We start from the raw sequence: 16975 nt of genomic DNA, 5'->3' as shown, positions 1-16975 counted from the left end.
AAGGTGCTTACACAGACCCTCCAACCAAACACTGCTGAATGTGTGTTATAAACACGTTCAAAGAGGGACTTCCCTGATGGCACAGTGGTTAAGAATCCGCCTGCTGATGCAGGGGACACAGGTTCGAGCCCTGGTCCAGGAAGATCCCACATGCTGCGGAGTAACCAATCCTGTGTGCCACAACTACTGAGCCTGCGCTCTAGAGCCCACGAGCCACAAATACTGAGCCCTCGTGCCACAGCTACAGAAGCCTGTGTGCCTAGAGCCTGTGCTCCACAACAAGAGAAGCCACCACAATGAGAAGCCCGCGCACCACAATGAAGAGTAGCCCCTGCTCGCTGCAACTGGAGAAAGCCCTTGCACAGCAATGAAGACCCAACGCAGACAAAAAACCAAACAAAAACAAAAACAAAAAAAAACATGCTCAAAGAACTAAAGGAAACCACATTCACAGATTGAAGGTATGTGCGTGAGAACAATCACTCATCAGACAGAGAATAACCAAAAAGAAGATAAACATGATAAAAAAGAATCAAGTGGAAATTCTGTAGTGGAAAAGTATATTAGCCAGAATGAAGAAATTCACTGGAGGGGTCAATAGTAGATTTGAGTTGGGAGAAGATAAAAAATCAGTGAACTTCAAGATGGATCAACAAAGATGATGAAACTGAAAAACAGAGAAGAATAAAGGCAAATGAAGAGAGAAATGTGGACATCACTAAATGAACCAACATATGCATAATGGGAACACCAAGGAGAAGACAGAAAAGGGACAAAAAATATTTAAGAATTAATGGCCAGAAACATCCCCCTGGTTCAATGAAAAACATTCATCTAAAAATACACATCCAGCACTTCCCTGGCGGTCCAGTGGTTGGGACTCTGCACTTCCACTGCAGGGGGCACAGGTTTGATCCCTGGTTGGGGAACAGCCAAAAAAATAAAATAAAAAAATAAAAACACACATCCAAGAAGCATCACAAACTCAAAGTAGGAAAAATGTGAAGAGATCCATACCCAGACACATCACAGTCAAAATGTTGAAAGCCAAAGATAAAAGGAAAAATCTTGAAAGTGAACCAAGGTTTGAGCTGTCACACCCACCTCTGGTCCGACCACACACAAAACTTGCCTCTTCCTAACCCGCACCTCCCACCTACCCTCTATCAGTGGAATCATTACAATGCAGAATATTTCTGACTGGCTCTAAAATAATACAGTTCTTTGATAATCCTTTACATTAAGCAAGACTTGTATCAAACTGTGAAATAAAACATACATAAAAGTTCATCAGATGAATGTTAGCAGGTAAAACTAAACTATGGAGATAGAAGTCAGAAACGAACGAACTGTGTATCGTTGGCCCACAGGCTAAATCCTGCCCACCACCTGTTTTCTTAGAACTTTATACTGGAACACAGCCATGGCCATTCATTTATGTACTGCATGGCCCACGAGGCCTAAAATTTTTACCATCTGACCCTTTACAGAAAGTTTGCCAACCTTGCTCTGTACCTTGATCTGGACAGTGTTTTTTTATATACATATATTCATAAATACATATATATGTAGATTCACTGAGCTGTATAAGACTTTTAAAAGTCATAGTATTTTATGATATCTCAATCAAAATAAAAAAAATTTTAAACATGTTACACTTTTTACAGTTTCTGTACTGAAGTCATTTTAAAGCTTGTCTTTCTTCTTTAAACACAGCAAGCCACTTGCTTGATTTCACCTGATGATTCTTTTTTTTTTGCTGTACGCGGGCCCCTCACTGTTGTGGCCTCTCCCGTTGCGGAGCACAGGCTCCGGACGCACAGGCTCAGCGGCCATGGCTCACGGGCCTAGCCGCTCCACGGCATGTGGGATCTTCCCGGACCGGGGCACGAACCCGTGTCCCCTGCATCGGCAGGTGGAGTCTGAACCACTGCGCCACCAGGGAAGCCCTCACCTGATTATTCTAACACATGACAGCTGTGGGTCAGTCTCTCCCACCTGATGCTTCTCCCTACCCCTGAAGTGTCTTCCTCCCAGAGTACAGTATGAAAAGGAGGAAAAAGACAAACTGTATTAACCTAACAGATAGCACCTCAGCCAGGAGACCAAGATTCACTTCAAAAGTAGTAGGTCGTGTTGATAGTATGTACCCTTTATATGTGATGAAAGTGGCACTTTACCTCTGTGATCTTTCCCCCAAAACCCATAACCCTAGCCTAATCATGAGAAACACAAGGGACAAATTCAAACAGACGAACATTCTACAAAATACCTAACCAGTTAGCCTCAAAACTGAAAATTTAAAAAGAGTCTGAGAAACTGTCACAGCCAAGGAATTACAATGACTAAATGTAAGGTGGTATCCTGGGACAGAAGAAGGACATTAGGTAAAAACTAAGGACATCTGGGGACTTCCCTGGTGGCGCAGTGGTGAAGAATCCACCTGCCAGTGCAGGGAACACAGGTTCGAGCCCTGGTCCGGGAAGATCCCACATACCGTGAAGCAACTAAGCCCGTGTGCCACAACTACTGAGCCCGTGCGCCACAACTACTGAGCCCGTGTGCCACAACTACTGAAGCCCATGCGCCTAGAGCCTGTGCTCTGCAACGAGAGGCCACCACAGTGAGAAGCCCCACGCACCACAAAGAAGAGTAGCCCCTGCTTGCCACAACTAGAGAAAAGCCCGTGCACAGCAGTGAAGACCCAACACAGCCAAAAATAAATAAATTAATTAAAAAACAAAACTAAGGACATCTGAATAAAGCTATGGACTTTAACCCATAATAACGTATCAATACTGATTGATTTCAACACATATACCACACTAACGTATAGCAGTAACAGGGGAAACTGGGTGTGTAGTATATGGAAACTCTCTGTACTATCTTGGTGATTTTTCCATAAATGTAAAGCTTACCTAAAATAAAAGGTTTATTTAAAAGAATTATATAGCAAGGGAGAATAGAACAGAAGGCTTAGCTAGATGATGGTGTTTTTATATTTATGAGAAATATCTTTTACCTTAACTGGTATTTTAGTCTCTCCTAAGGCTTAATTATTAGCCATATTTTTAAAATGAATATTTTGATTCAGATATGCTAAAACAAAAACAAAAACTTAGATAATTTCACTAGATAAAAAAATGCTTAGGGCTATTATATATACTTATTGAACTAGTCTTGTTTCAGTCTTCTGATTAAACTGAACGCTTGGTTAAGTCTGAACACAGCTAACAAAGAGCTTCCAATTGCTCGCAGAATCAAATCCGAAGTCCTTACACGGCCCGTTTAAGTCCTGTGTAATCCGGCTCCTGCCCCCCTGCTTTGGGGTCATTTCATACTAGCGTCCGCACTCTCTCACTGATCCTAGCCACACCAGCCTTTCTGCCATGAAATCCTGTCCAGCCTCAGGGCTCCACTCTGCCCCTGGCTGGCATCTGAGTTAACCAGGGCTAGGAGCCAAGCACTCCAACACCTAGTGGCTTCGTACACCCCTCACTCTGCTCCCTCATGACTCTGAGTCAGCTGCCTGGGCTGGTCTCACCTGGCAGCAAGTGGGGAAAGGTGACAAGCAGTCCCAGGTCTGGGGGTTAGTGCTGGCCACTGGCTGGGGCACGTCTCTCCAGCAGGCTTTTCCCACGGCTGCTGCAGGGCTCCAAGAGTGAGAAGCACTGGTTTGATCAACGCAAACTACCAGGCCAGTCCACACCCAGCAGTGGGACACGGACTCCGCCTTCGACGGGATGAGCAACAAAGACCACACAGCCCTTTAAAACCCACCACCAACAGGAAGCTCTTCCTGAAAGCTTTCCCAAACGCCTTCCCTAAAGCATCATCTCTTCTCGGAGGCCTTCCCTAACCACTCCCCCCTCCCCCCCATCCCTCAACTGTTTCACGACTGATTTTCTTCCTGTCGTCACGATGATCCATCACTCACTGAGCGGGAACTTACTGACTCACGTCTTTAACTCACTCTCCTGCCACAACAGGGCAGACAACCGAGCTCAGCGCCGCCGACAGCGCAGGGCACGTGAGCCACAAAGGGCGCTTCAGTAAAAAACGATCTGAACGGAAACGAGATTTTTTCATCTCTTCTGTCCAGACAAAAAATGAAAGATCTCCTTTTAAGTTCAAGGTATAAAGTTACCTGAGGCTTTTCCAAGTTAATTAGTTAATTTAGAGCTTCAGTCTCCAACAGTAAGATACCAGTAAAAAACATGAACTTTTTCAAGATCACTCCAAACACAAATAACCCCTCGACCGAATCTCTGGTCAGTGCCCCCCTGGGTAGGAAAGCTTCCACAGGACAGGTTCGGGGGACTGTGTCTTCATCGCACGAAGTGCAGTGGCCGCCAGCGAGTCAGCCGTGCAGGAGGCCTCCCGTACAGCAGGCTTCCCTGGCGACCCAGCACCTCCCGCAGGCCCAAGACGTGGCTGGACTACTGGCACCAGGGCTGAGCCCAACTGATCTGGGTACAGAAGGCTGTACTATGAAGAATAAATAACACTTTTTGACATAGTTTAGTGAAACAGAAAGAGATCAAATCACTACAGAGTATGTTTCCATTTTATTTTTTTTGTGAATGAGAAACCTACTCAATAATTTTATTCCTTTTATTTAAATAAGGATAAGGCTCCTTAGAAGATTTTTTACATACAAAAATGTACATTACAAGGTTAAACTTTCTGTACCGAATTACAAAACCTACACAAGCATTTAATAAAAGAGCACACTTAAAAACATTTTGACCATTTTGGAGCCTCAGAATTACTGAGGTCCCACAGTAGTAAACAAAGGAAGCTCTTACATACACATGATTTAATCCACTGGCAGTTTCACTTAATGTAAGTTTTTAACAGGCTGTTGCTATTAAATGAGTCTCTAGATCAGTTTTAGAACCACCTCTCAGAACCTAGTTAACCAAAACACTCTTTCAAACAATAACTGCAATCCTGAAGAATTTTAATACTAGCAGAAATACCACAGCCTCCCAGCAGTAGTGAGCCAGCCTTGCCAAGTGCCTGGAAGCCGCCCAGACCAGTGAGCGGGCCCTGGTAAACCGCCCCGCCTCCAGAGCCACTGCGGCAATTCAACGCCCGGTGCCGCAGGGCCTTGAGACTCGCAGACCCCCGCAGCAGCGTCTGGGGTCCTCAAGAAGCACGGCGCTCGCCTGGCCCCGGCCCCAGCGATAAGCGGGCCGGGCAATACGACTTGTAAACCTAAGCCTGGAGCTCAGGGTCTACAGGGTGAAGGAGAAGGAGCAGAGAAAGTGAACTGTGGGGGAGAGGAGAGTAAGAACAAGGGAAACGGGGAACAAAGAGGGGGAGGAAGAAAAGAACGAGACCAGCTGCTACGGGCAGGAAGTGGACACGTGCCTGTTCCCTGGGAGCCGCCTGACTCGGCCGACTGCCCTCCGCTGACCCCAGGAAGGACTCCAAGCCACCAGGTCAGCCCACGTTAGGGAGCGAGGGGTGGTCCAGGCGTGCGCCGTTCACACCAAGGCCTCGGAAGCTCGAAAGCCCACAGAGCACCGCCTCGGATCCCTACCGTGGCCCACGGAGCTGTGTCCGCGCACCGCGAGGAGACCTAGCGCTCGGATGTGAGCGTACGTGACACACAGCACAGGGTTGAGGCTTCTCCACTTTTCAAACTCAAAATAGCTCAGTAATATGCTGCTATGTGAGCACTGATTCTGAATGTTCATAATATAAACTTCAATTTGAAGCAACAATGTTACACAGTTCAGCTGTTACTACCAACCTACTCTGTAAGTTAAATATACAAATTAAAAATTAATTTTATTGAGTAACTAAAAACAAGTTTCCACTGACTTAAAACTGTCAAATGGCTAAATCTCTCTTAACCAAGAGAGAAATGCAGATGGAAGCAGAAGAGACAACAGAATGTAGAATAAAATTTGTCATTCTACCCTGAAATCTGCACTGTTAAAATCTCCCTTAACACGCAGTTGTGTATAGGATTATGGCTGTCCTTCAACAATATTCCAAATATCAGCCCTGCAGACAACCAAATACTTAACAATTTAGCATAACATTAACAACTTATGCCACACTCGGTGTCTTTCAGTTTCGTCTTACAGGTATGGATTTATAGTCTGGATAAAGGCAGAAAAGCTACAAACTGTAGGGTTAAAGGTTTAGTACAGTACTTACCTGCAAGGCTGAATTAATTTTTTGTAAGGCTATTCAATAGCTGAACTGAAATGTTTGTTTTAACATATCAAAAAAGGAATGGATTGCTCTAAAAAGTGTTGAAAGGCAAACCCCATTCGAAGATCAGTCGTACAAGGGAAGAGTATAAAGTACCCTTGGCCTTGGTTAGAAATACACAGCAGGAAGCGGACACCAGAACTCGTGAACCTGAGGGCTACCCTATCTCCCCGCTGACTTCTGCTACACAACTGGAGCGACACCACTTAACACCAACGAAACCTCGGCAGCGCCTCCGCGGGTGCCGGTCCCTGTCCCCATGCTGCTCTCTAGTGACCTCCGACTCAGCAAACCCCCTTCTGCAGGCTGCACGTCGCGCTGAGTTCCCCTCACTGCCAGGCTTCCTGGATTCTCAGGTTCTAGAATTCTACCCACCCTTCCTATCCTGTAAGCTTTCTGCCTTCAGGTACCACCTCTGAAGTGATCACTTCCCCTGAAGAGTCTGAAGTCGGCCTCATTTGGAAAAGATTAAGCTCCCAGGAGAGGCTGATACCGGAGCTGAGAGGGAGGTCAGGGCCACCGTAAGAAGAGGAGCAGGGCTGCCACGTGACAGGAGCGTCCAAGGGGTGGGCTGGTCTACTCACAAGAAATCAATTCACAATTAAAGGGAAGGAGCAACAGCAAGCACTGGCTTCCCTTTCGATGTTTATGGGAAGAGGCAACGTGAGCACTTACAGAAGAGCAATTTTATCCGTATATTCCGAACAGTGTACTGGCGGCACTAACATGCTTTCCATGGGGAACCTGGAGGAGGAGTGTGGCAGAATTCACTAGAATACTGCAGTGGACTGTTATTTTCTGTTGCTTGGGAGAAGAAATGAAAATTGTGAACTTCTAAAATATCCGAGTTTCAAAAACCTCACATTCCCCCAAAGACCAAAAGAGACTAATGCGAATAATTCCTAAAGTTCATCAAATGCTTTATACCTGACTTGCAGCTAATTATTTGAGGAGGGCCAATATAAATGACTTATACTAAACCATTTGTTTAAAAAGAAATTCTTTCCTAACTGGAGCATGAAAGGCAAGATTTCTTCCTCCCAGAGGAAGGAAAAGGAGGGAAAAAGGAAAGGAAAGGACTTTATTTCTTTGAACCTAATTTAAACCTCTTAAGAAAATGCCACAATAATCAGGATCTCTGTAAATACTGTCAGTAAATGTGAACTCGTTTGAAAAACTAGTTACAGTTATATTTACATTTTTGGAAACTTTCCTTCACGGCCATGTAACATGCTGTATCTTCCTCTTTGCTTCTGGGGGCTTCAGGTTATTCTGAAAAGACATGAGGAGAAGTCAGTTTACACTTGCAGAAATGTCAGAGAACACCCAAAAGGCACATTTTAAACCAGGCCTGACCACCGAGGCAGAAACGGTGGGGCACTGCTGCCATCTGGTGGGGAAGGCGACGAAGGAAGGCGGGGAAAAGAAGGCGAGCCCCGGGCTCCCGTTTTGCCAGCTGTGGCTTTCAGATGTTTACCCTGCAGACTCACCCACGATAAAGGTGACCAACATGCCCAGGCCTGGGCCCTATCGCAGAAGTGACTCAGTCAGCGCCCACGGGAGGGGGCTGGGACGAGGCTCCGGCTCTGGCCAGGTTTTCTGGAAGCCCCTCGAGGTGACCTCAGGCACATGCAGAGTTGAGAACCACTGACTGCTCCCGACCTGCTTCCTCCCTGCCGAGCCCATCGCCTCCCAACCTCACAATCTAAGACCTTAATACAAGATTTAAAAGAGAAAAAAATCACACCTCTGAAACAGTAAAAGCTTTCTGGGTAGAAAAATGCTTTCCAAGAGACTGGGGAATGACTCCTTGAAGCTCACTCTTATCACAATATTCACGGTTTGGACCGCTCGTCCCGCTCGCCCCACAGGAGTGACGGGATGAGGGCAGAGGCGGCGTGGTGCCGTCAGAAGTGCGTCCGCTGAGGCCACACAGACCTGGATTCAAAATGCAGGCTGGCCACTTACTGACTCTGGAACCTGGACAAGGTTATTTAAATTATTTAAGCTTCTTTCCCCTCATCTGTAAAATGGGAAAAGCTATTGTACCTCCTTCACAGGGTTGCTGAAAGGAGTCAATAAAGAACTAACACAAGAACTTTGGGTGGCTCAGATATGGAGCAGCTTTCTTTTTCCAGGGTCTGCTATTTTAGTTTTTTTTTTTTTAATTAATTTAATTTTTGGCTGCGTTGGGTCTTTGTTGCTGTGCGCGGGCTTTCCCTAGTTGTGGTGAGCGGGGGCTACTCTTCGTTGCAGTACGCGGGCTTCTCACTGCGGTGGCTTCTCTTGTTGCGGAGCATGGGCTCTAGGCACATGGGCTTCAGTAGTTAATGCTCGCGGGCTCTAGAGCGCAGGCTCAGTAGTTGTGGTGCACAGGCTTCGTTGCTCCACAGCATGAGGGATCTTCCCGGACCAGGGCTTGAACCCGTGTCGCCTGCATTGGCAGGCGGATTCTTAACCACTGCACCACCAGGGAAGCCCCGGGTCTGTTATTTTAGAAGGTCTGAACCACTCAGTTTTGCTCCCTTTGACACACAGCTTGAAGATGATAATAAAGCCAAAGTATACTTACAGGAATGCTATGGACGGAATGTTTGTGTCCCCTCAGAATTGTGTTGAAACCTGATACCCAATGTGATGGTACCTGGAGGTGGGGCATTTGGGAGGCGCTTATGTCATGAGGGCGGAGCCTCATGAAGGGGATTAGTGCCCCCATAAGGGACCCCAGGGAGCTCCCCTGCCCCTTCTGCCATGTGATGACAGTGAAAAGCAGCTGACTCTGAACCAGAAAGTGGGCCCTCACCAGACACTGGATCTGCCAGCGCCTTGATTTTGGACTTCCAGCCTCCAGAACTGCAGGAAATAAGTGTTCATTGTTTGAGCCACCAGTCAATGGTATTTTTTGTTATACCAGCCTGAATGAACTAAAATAAGGAATAAAAGCTAGAAAACTGCTGGATGTTTAAAAGTGAAATCACTTTTCTGAGAAGACTATGGGAAGATCAAACATATATAGATATGTAAAATCTCATAATTAAACTCAAAATAAACCATGCTAACTATAGAAATCTGCCGTACAAAATCCAAGCATCAAAACGGTAAGTCTAGTAGAGCGTAACAGAGGAGACTCCCGCCTTCTAAAGATAGGTGCGTGTGAGGGGTAGAGGAGGCAAGAGGTAACTCCTAGAGATTCTGGTGCGATTTTAAGGTAAGTGCAAAACAGACTTAGGGTCAAGCTCTAAAATGCTACTTAATAAATGTGCGACCCTGGACAACTGAGTTAACGTTCTAAGCCTTGCTAACAAAGGACTATTCCTCTCTTTTAGTTCCAAGATAGTTAAAGGATCTAAGTGAGGAAACTCTAGGAAAAGGGCCTAAGAGACACTCTCTTTACACATTTTAAGCAGAAATAAACTGAGTGCACTTCAAGAAACCTTAGCTTATCGTCATGGATTCCAGGGCTCAAACACACAAGAAATGAGATGTACAAGTGAGACGGATCACTGACGGGCTGGAGAACGATTACATCTCCTGTCCACACTCACCGCGGCCGCGGCCTCGGCCTCGGTCTCCTCCTTGGGAGCGGCGCGCTTTAACTTCACCGGAGTAGTTCCTACAGGCGACAAAGGCGGCGACTTCACAGGGCCGGAAGGACTTTTCCTATGCGTTAAGTCATGGTTCTGTTTAGTGTCATTATTATTGTGTTCCATTCTATTGTTCGTAGGCAAATTGGAAGACAAAATTAGGGGTGAAACACCTGAAGAGGAATCTGACAATTTTCGAAAGGCATTACTGGTAGCGCCGGCCTGAGGCCGGGACTTGAGTCGGTCATTGTCTCCGTTCTCAGTCTTCTTCACTTTTATGCTTGTACTTGTTGAACTCCCGTCAAACACGATGAGGGGTCTTTTCCGAAACCCGTCTGCAGTGCTACTCCTGAAATAGGAGAGATGTGTCATGAAAAATACCCTCTGGACAGCAAACCAGTTCCCTGGGACTCAAAGGTAAAACAATGACTGCAAAAGATTTGTTGATAAGACTAATCTATTCTAAGTAGGACTACTGGAAATAGGGCTACCAGAAATGCAGTTTTCTATGAGTACTTTAAGTGAAATGATAATTTTCCAGTGCTTTTAAGTTTAAAACATTTATTGACAAAAATTTAAAGTTACCTTTCATGAGTACATAGTTCTTTTTAAAGCATCAATCCACCAACTAACCCCAAAACTTAAAACAGGATTTCCTAGTAACAAAAAAATTTTTTTTTTTAATTTTTAAAAATCACCATCCTATTGATAGGGTTATCTTACCCGTGTATCAATGATTATTTAGAAAGGAAACAGATTATAAAACTACACTAAACTACCATAATGGCAGTCTACAAACAATGGGACAGGACATCCTGCTCCACTCATTAACGGTCTTTAAAGCCATGGCATCTTCTAAACTAACTGTAACTGTAACGTCTGTATAATTTTAAGTTTTTAACTTGGCAAGTCTTCACATTTAGCTTCCGAAAACCTAACTTCCACTCTTAATCAGAAAGGTTAATAATAACAGCATTCATTTGTGCATTATTAATTATACCTCACATGAAACATAGACTCGTTTCTTTAAAATAAACATGTTGAAAGAACTTGAGTCCTCAGGAAGAACACGTCAGCTCTGCTGCTCAGGCACGAGCAGCACCAGCGCCAGCTCGGGAGCCCAGAAGACATGCAGCACCTGGGCTGTGACCTGGACCGAGTCAGAATCCACATTGTAGCCAGATCCTAGGCGACTGGCCAGACGCTCCAAGTCTTAGGTCAGCAGTGAACATCATTTGGTAGGAGATGAAAAACAAGCTCACTGTCCACCCACTGCCACCTCAGAAGGGAAACAGACAGCAGGACTGAGGGCAGGACACTCCGGCTGGGGAGAGGCCAGCCTAAGACTCAGGAGCGCGCTGAAGTTGGAGAAGCACTGCACCGAGAGCCGGCCCTGTGTGGTGTGCCCTGGGGGACACCACGGCACCTCCGGAGCTCAGCTCCTCCGGGGAAAAGCATAAGCAATTCACAAAGGCCTGATGGCCTCTTAGATCCTTCCAGCTTTAATGCTCTGATTTGAGAGTCAAACTGTGATGTTCACAAACAGTCAAAGATCCTTTCCAAAATGATATAGAGGAATTAAGAGGGATTACCATAGGAAGTAAAACGTAACAGTATTGAAAGCTTTGCCTACGACAATGTGCCTGAATGTGCAGGTCAAGAAGAAAATACTTTCTTAATAAGAGTCGCCAAAAAGAAATTAAAGGTATACACGGCATAATCCACAGATTTACAACCGTTAACACTAACACACGGCCTGTAAGCACAGAGTTAAAATGACGCTCACCCTGAACGGTATGTGTTCCTGACCAACAGGGAGACTGTACACATATCTCTTCTCCAAAAGACTCTACACAGATGAGCACACATGTTACGTTCTTCAACTATTCTCAGACTTGGGGAACAATCTCCCTATCAGTCATGAGTTTTTCGTTGTACCTAGAGATTAAAGCCACTAACTCAGAGCTTGCGTTCTCCTCACCCAGCCCTCTCACTCCCTCTTCCCCCACTTTCTCTAGTGCACTGCCTGTGACAGTAAGGCTCTAAAGAGAAATTCAGCAATTAATCAATAGCACCCACTTGTGATAAACAGACACAAGAAAAGAAATAATTAGCCCATTTAGGGATCTTAGGATACTTGGTCCTCACTAACCAGCTACACTGATTAGTTAAATGTAACTTTCCTTATAAAAGGAAATTCATTTGCTTGTGGTTTTACAAAAAATTTTCTGGAATTTAAAACTTTAAAAGAGTGTACCTGAAGCTACACGACCACCTCTTCATTTCTATTTTATTCAAAGACCTCAGAGTCTTATCTGACTCCACTTTTTTCTGACAATTCAACCAATCGTATTGGCTCTGCCTCCAAAACACATCCAGACCCCAACCGCTTCTTACCAAGTCCACTACTTCAGTCAAAGTCACTGCCATCTGCTGCTAGGATTACAGCACAACCCCTTAAGTGGGTTCCCTATTCCCCTCCCCCAACCTTAAATCATTTCTCAGTACAGCAGCCAAAGTAAACCTCTTAAAATGTACATCAGATGGTGTCACCACTCTGCTCAAAATTCTCCTGATGGCTCTCATCTCAGAGCAAAGCCAAGGTTCTTACAACGACTGACAACCTCCTGCACTCACCCCCGTGCACCTCCTTCCCTGCTCTGCCCTTGACTCTCCCTGCCCAGCCTGATGGCTTCTGGGTTGTTCCTGGCACATCGTGTGGACACACTCCTGACCAGGTTCTCAGGTTCGGCCTGGGACGCTGGCTTGCCCTCTACTTTCTACAGGTCTCTCTACTGAAATGTCACTTTTCAGCGAAGTTGTTCCTGGCCACTTTACGTAAAATTGTCATCCCTTTCCCTGTTTCACTTTTCCCTTAGCATTTACCACAATGTAGCATACCTTGTATTTTACTTAGCTTTTTTATTGTGTTTCTCCCAATTAAAATATGAGCAAGGAATTCTATCAGTTTTATTCATGCTACAGCACAGTACCTGGTACGCAATAAACAGTAGCTGAGTCAATATTGTTTACCTAAGTTTATGTGGGGAAAAAAGAAAAGCAAAATTGTTTAGTCATATAAGATAAGACGATAACCAGAAGGACGGAAAAGTACCTTTTCGTCTCATTTTTAATCTCATGTTGTTCTCTTTTCTTTTCCATCACTTTCCCCCATCTGTTCTTTGGCAAATCTCTCTGAGGCAGTGGTATTGCATGCTGAACATAAAGATCGGTAAGACTGTCTTTGTTTACTCTCATGTCATTTTCAACAGTTATGTTCTTCTGTAGAAAAGGAAACAAAAGTAATTTCAAAACAACATCTCTCATTTTAATAACTAACCAACTGCCCACCTAACAGGGTAAAACATGACTGCTTAAATTACAAGTATAAAACCATTTTCATGTTTAGACATATGCCTAACATTCTATATGATACTGCAAGAAACAGTATTATAAAGACGCTAAGCTCTTCAAATTTTTGGTTCAGCTTCATCTTAAAGACAGTGGTCATATGTCCTCAGTGCGACAAGGACAGTTGTCCACACTGCTCAGCCCACACAGGAGGCATAAAGACCATTTCCAGTAGCAGCATCTTAATCTATGAACAAAATGAGGGACTTTCCGGGGAGACCAGACAAAAGAAAACAAACAATGAAAATAATTACTACATCCTGTCAAAAAGTTATCTAGAGTGTTACTATCATGATCAGATTAGCGGGCTGGAGGTCTCACCCTGTATATTATTCCCCATGTTTCCCTGATAGTGCTTCTTAAACTGAAGTTCACCACCCAGACTTCAATGGCTCTATGGATGGAAGCTGCATTCCGCTTACTGATGATGGTCCTGATAACAGTACACACTAGAAAAGCGGCCCCTCATGTCTGTACCAGTCCTTTCAATGGCTCCAGTCATCGTCCAACTATCCCTCTCTACATCACCTCACTTTCCGATTTATTCTCAACAGAAAACATATGGCAGAACGCATAGGAGCAGTTACGGATAGAGTTGGATTTAGGAAGGAAAATAAGGGTGGAAAGGAGATTGTGGGCTCAACAATTCAGAAAGGCTTGGAAACGTTTGTGTTTAGAACTGACAAAACAAATCCAATCTGCCCTCTGATAAATTGATCCCCTTTCCTTTTGTTCTTCAAAATTTAAAAGCACAAATTTTACTTCTTTTATCTCTTATACTGGACCATTCCTTTTTTTTTTTTTTTTTGCGGTACGCGGGCCTCTCACTGTTGTGGCCTCTCCCGTTGCGGAGCACAGGCTCCGGACGCGCAGGCTCAGCGGCCATGGCTCACGGGCCCAGCCGCTCCGCGGCATGTGGGATCTTCCCGGACCGGGGCACGAACCCGTGTCCCCTGCATCGGCAGGCGGACTCTCAACCACTGCGCCACCAGGGAAGCCCTGGACCATTCTTTATTATCAATTTTCACCTGTACTCACTCAGAAGAACGGGGAAACGCTAGGGATTCTCTTGGACAACATTCCTACAGAATCCATAGACACTTTAGTTAGGGAAGCACTGCCCCAGGACAGTGGTTCTCAAACTGTGGTCTCTGGACCAGCAGCAAGAACTCGTTAAAAATGGCCATTTCCAGGCCACACCCCAAACTACTGAATCTGAAACTCTGGATATGGAGCCCAGCAGTCTGTGTTTTCACAAGCTCCGGGGTGACTGTGACCTACCTAAAAAGTTTGAGAACCACAGGTAAGAAAGGTAACTGACATCCCTAAAATAATCTATTTAGCAGGGGAGCTTGAGGAAACCAGAGGAAGGGTACCGAGGGGGAAAAACACAAGGAAAACACAAGGAAAACAACAAAACATGCTACTTAAACCCCTTCAAAAGCTTTCAGTAATTCTCTACCACTCTGAACAAAACTCATCACTTCTTTGGTCTTATTTCTCTTCTGCTATCAGAGGCCACACCAGCTGAAAAAGAGCAAACGCTGCACTGAGAGCCAGTTCGCCTGTCTGCACCATCTACCGACGGTGTGACCCCACAGAAGTAATGCCACTTCTCTGGGACTCAGTTTTCCCATCTTTGAACGCGGTGAGAGTGGAGAACAGTCGATTTCTCCGATGCCCTCCAGCCCTGGCAGTCAGGGACCGCCACCCGTCATTTCCGTTCTTCTACGACCTACCCCAGCCCCTCTCTTCGGAGGCCCTTGCTTACATCCAGGCCGCGGGGGTCGCCTGGACTCCCCTTTCCGAGTCATCAGGACTCAAAAACGTAAGTCCTAACTCCCGGGAGTTCCTGATATTCTGAGGACATCTCTCTCCCGGACAGGGTAGTGAGGAGACCCGGCCGGTCCGAGCGAGGCGGAGAGAGGCTCAACCCGGCGGCAGGCGCGCCGGCGGCGGGTGTGTCCGGCGCCGCCGAGGACTCCCCGGGGCGAGCTCAAGTCCCAGCGCCTCCCCGAAGCAGGCCCGCCCGCCCCGGCGCGCCGCACCTGCTCCAGGGTGAGGAGAAGGAACTCCTGGGACAGCAGCTCCGGGTGCAGCAGCAGCTCCGAATCGGGGCAGCTGCGACCGCCCACATCCCCCGCCATCATCGACGCCAGGAGACCCTGGCCGGCTACCCACAAGGCCCCGCGAGGAAGCGTCCCGGAAGTGACGTCACAGCCGACGCGGCGGCCTCGGGTGCGCCGTCACTCTGGGTGCGCCGCCCGTCCCGTTCCGCCTCTCAGGGTCGGCTGGGGTGCCGAATGGGCTCTAGCCGGGGAATACCCCCGGGGGAGAAAGAAGTGAAAGGTCTTTCTGCCGAGGAAACGATTGGCGTTTCCAGTCTGGCTGGAAGAGAGGGAAAGGCGAAGTTCATGGAGCGGTCCACGATTGGTCGCGCCCGGTCGCGCCTCCTGTGACGTCAGGGGCAGAGATCAATGGGAGCCCCAGGACGGCCTCGCGGGAAGACGGCGCGGGAGGCAGATAGATGTTATCCCAAATATGGCGTAGGAAGCGTTTCGGGTTTCTTTTTTTAACCGTTTTATTGTTTGTTTCTTAATTCTCCTTCAGTATGACGTAAGGCCAGAGGGTTTAATTCCCTGAAACCCCACCGCCTGGCACATAGTAAGCGCTCAAGTATTTGTTCCCTGAAATAATACTCGGAATGAAACTGCTCAAACATGAAAGTAACGGCTGAGAAGCACCGGGGACACGGCCGCACTTTTGTTTAGCTTCCGCAGCTGTGAAATGGGAATGATAACGCCACCTCACAGTGTTGTGAGGTTGGAGCCAAAGCAGGGAAAGTCCCTTCCCTGTTACCTCTATCTACCCGGACATTTGTTGTAGCCTGTTGACTGTCATCAGGGGAGAGAGGTGGCAGGACGGTGGTGTAGGTGGGGAGAAGAGAATTTGTAAGAGCCTGAAAATGGGGTTACCGGTTCTTGCTGTGTTCTTTCTCCCTGTGGTTTTCAGGACTTAACCTGAAGCCTCAAGCTCTTCATCAGCAAAAATGCCTTATGGCAGGTGAGATCTGTGCGCTTTTTTTCTCCCGATATTTTCCAGTTTAAAGCTAAAAGTACTTCCCTGCTTAAAACTAAATCTATTAAGATAACTCTTGGTGCCTCTGAAACAAACATCTCAGGATAAAGGGAGCGTCCCCTGGGCAGAAGAAAAAAATCAAGAGTCAGAGAGGAGGGAGTAGAATTCGGTTCTAACACCCCTCCCTGCTCCAGGGAAGGAGAGACTATGTCTTTGGTAACACCTGCCCCGGCTGCATCCTGGGCAGAGGCTTAAAGAATGGCGCCTACGAGAACATGTGGTCCGCTGTGTTTTAATCAGAGTTTCTTTTTTTTTTTTTTTTGCGGTATGCGGGCCTCTCACTGTTGTGGCCTCTCCCGTTGCGGAGCACAGGCTCCGGATGCGCAGGCCCAGCGGCCATGGCTCACGGGCCCAGCCGCTCTGCGGCATATGGGATCCTCCCAGACCGGGGCACGAACCCGTATCCCCTGCATCGGCAGGCGGACTCTCAACCACTGCGCCACCAGGGAGGCCCTAATCAGAGTTTCTGATGTAGGAAATAGGGCAGGGAGAATTTGCGTTTCTAACAAGTTCTAAGGTGATGTTTCAAATGTGTCCAGGCAGAAAGGCCACCTCACAGAGACTCCTGTCACATCGAAACAAGGAAGCTACAGGTATCCCGACCTTCAAGC

General features: G+C 46.6%; 1 protein-coding gene across 1 annotated transcript; it reads right to left on the bottom strand.

Annotated features, from left to right (window-relative positions):
- Positions 1-6985: 6985 nt before the first annotated feature.
- LOC309815851 (ashwin) lies at positions 6986-15605 on the bottom strand. The gene is made up of 4 exons (XM_082642932.1): positions 15275-15605; positions 12931-13097; positions 9777-10164; positions 6986-7503 (listed from the first exon to the last, which is right to left on the bottom strand). The coding sequence occupies exons 1-4, from the start codon at positions 15374-15376 to the stop codon at positions 7447-7449; spliced, it is 714 nt and encodes a 237-aa protein (XP_082499058.1). The 5' UTR covers positions 15377-15605; the 3' UTR covers positions 6986-7446.
- Positions 15606-16975: the final 1370 nt, after the last annotated feature.

The sequence above is a fragment of the Mesoplodon mirus genome (genome assembly GCF_964341445.2).
Source record: "Mesoplodon mirus genome assembly, chromosome: 14".
NCBI classification, from domain to species: domain Eukaryota; kingdom Metazoa; phylum Chordata; class Mammalia; order Artiodactyla; family Ziphiidae; genus Mesoplodon; species Mesoplodon mirus.
The sequence above is the reverse complement of the archived record's forward strand: the minus strand, read 5'-3'. Positions and strand labels throughout refer to the sequence as shown.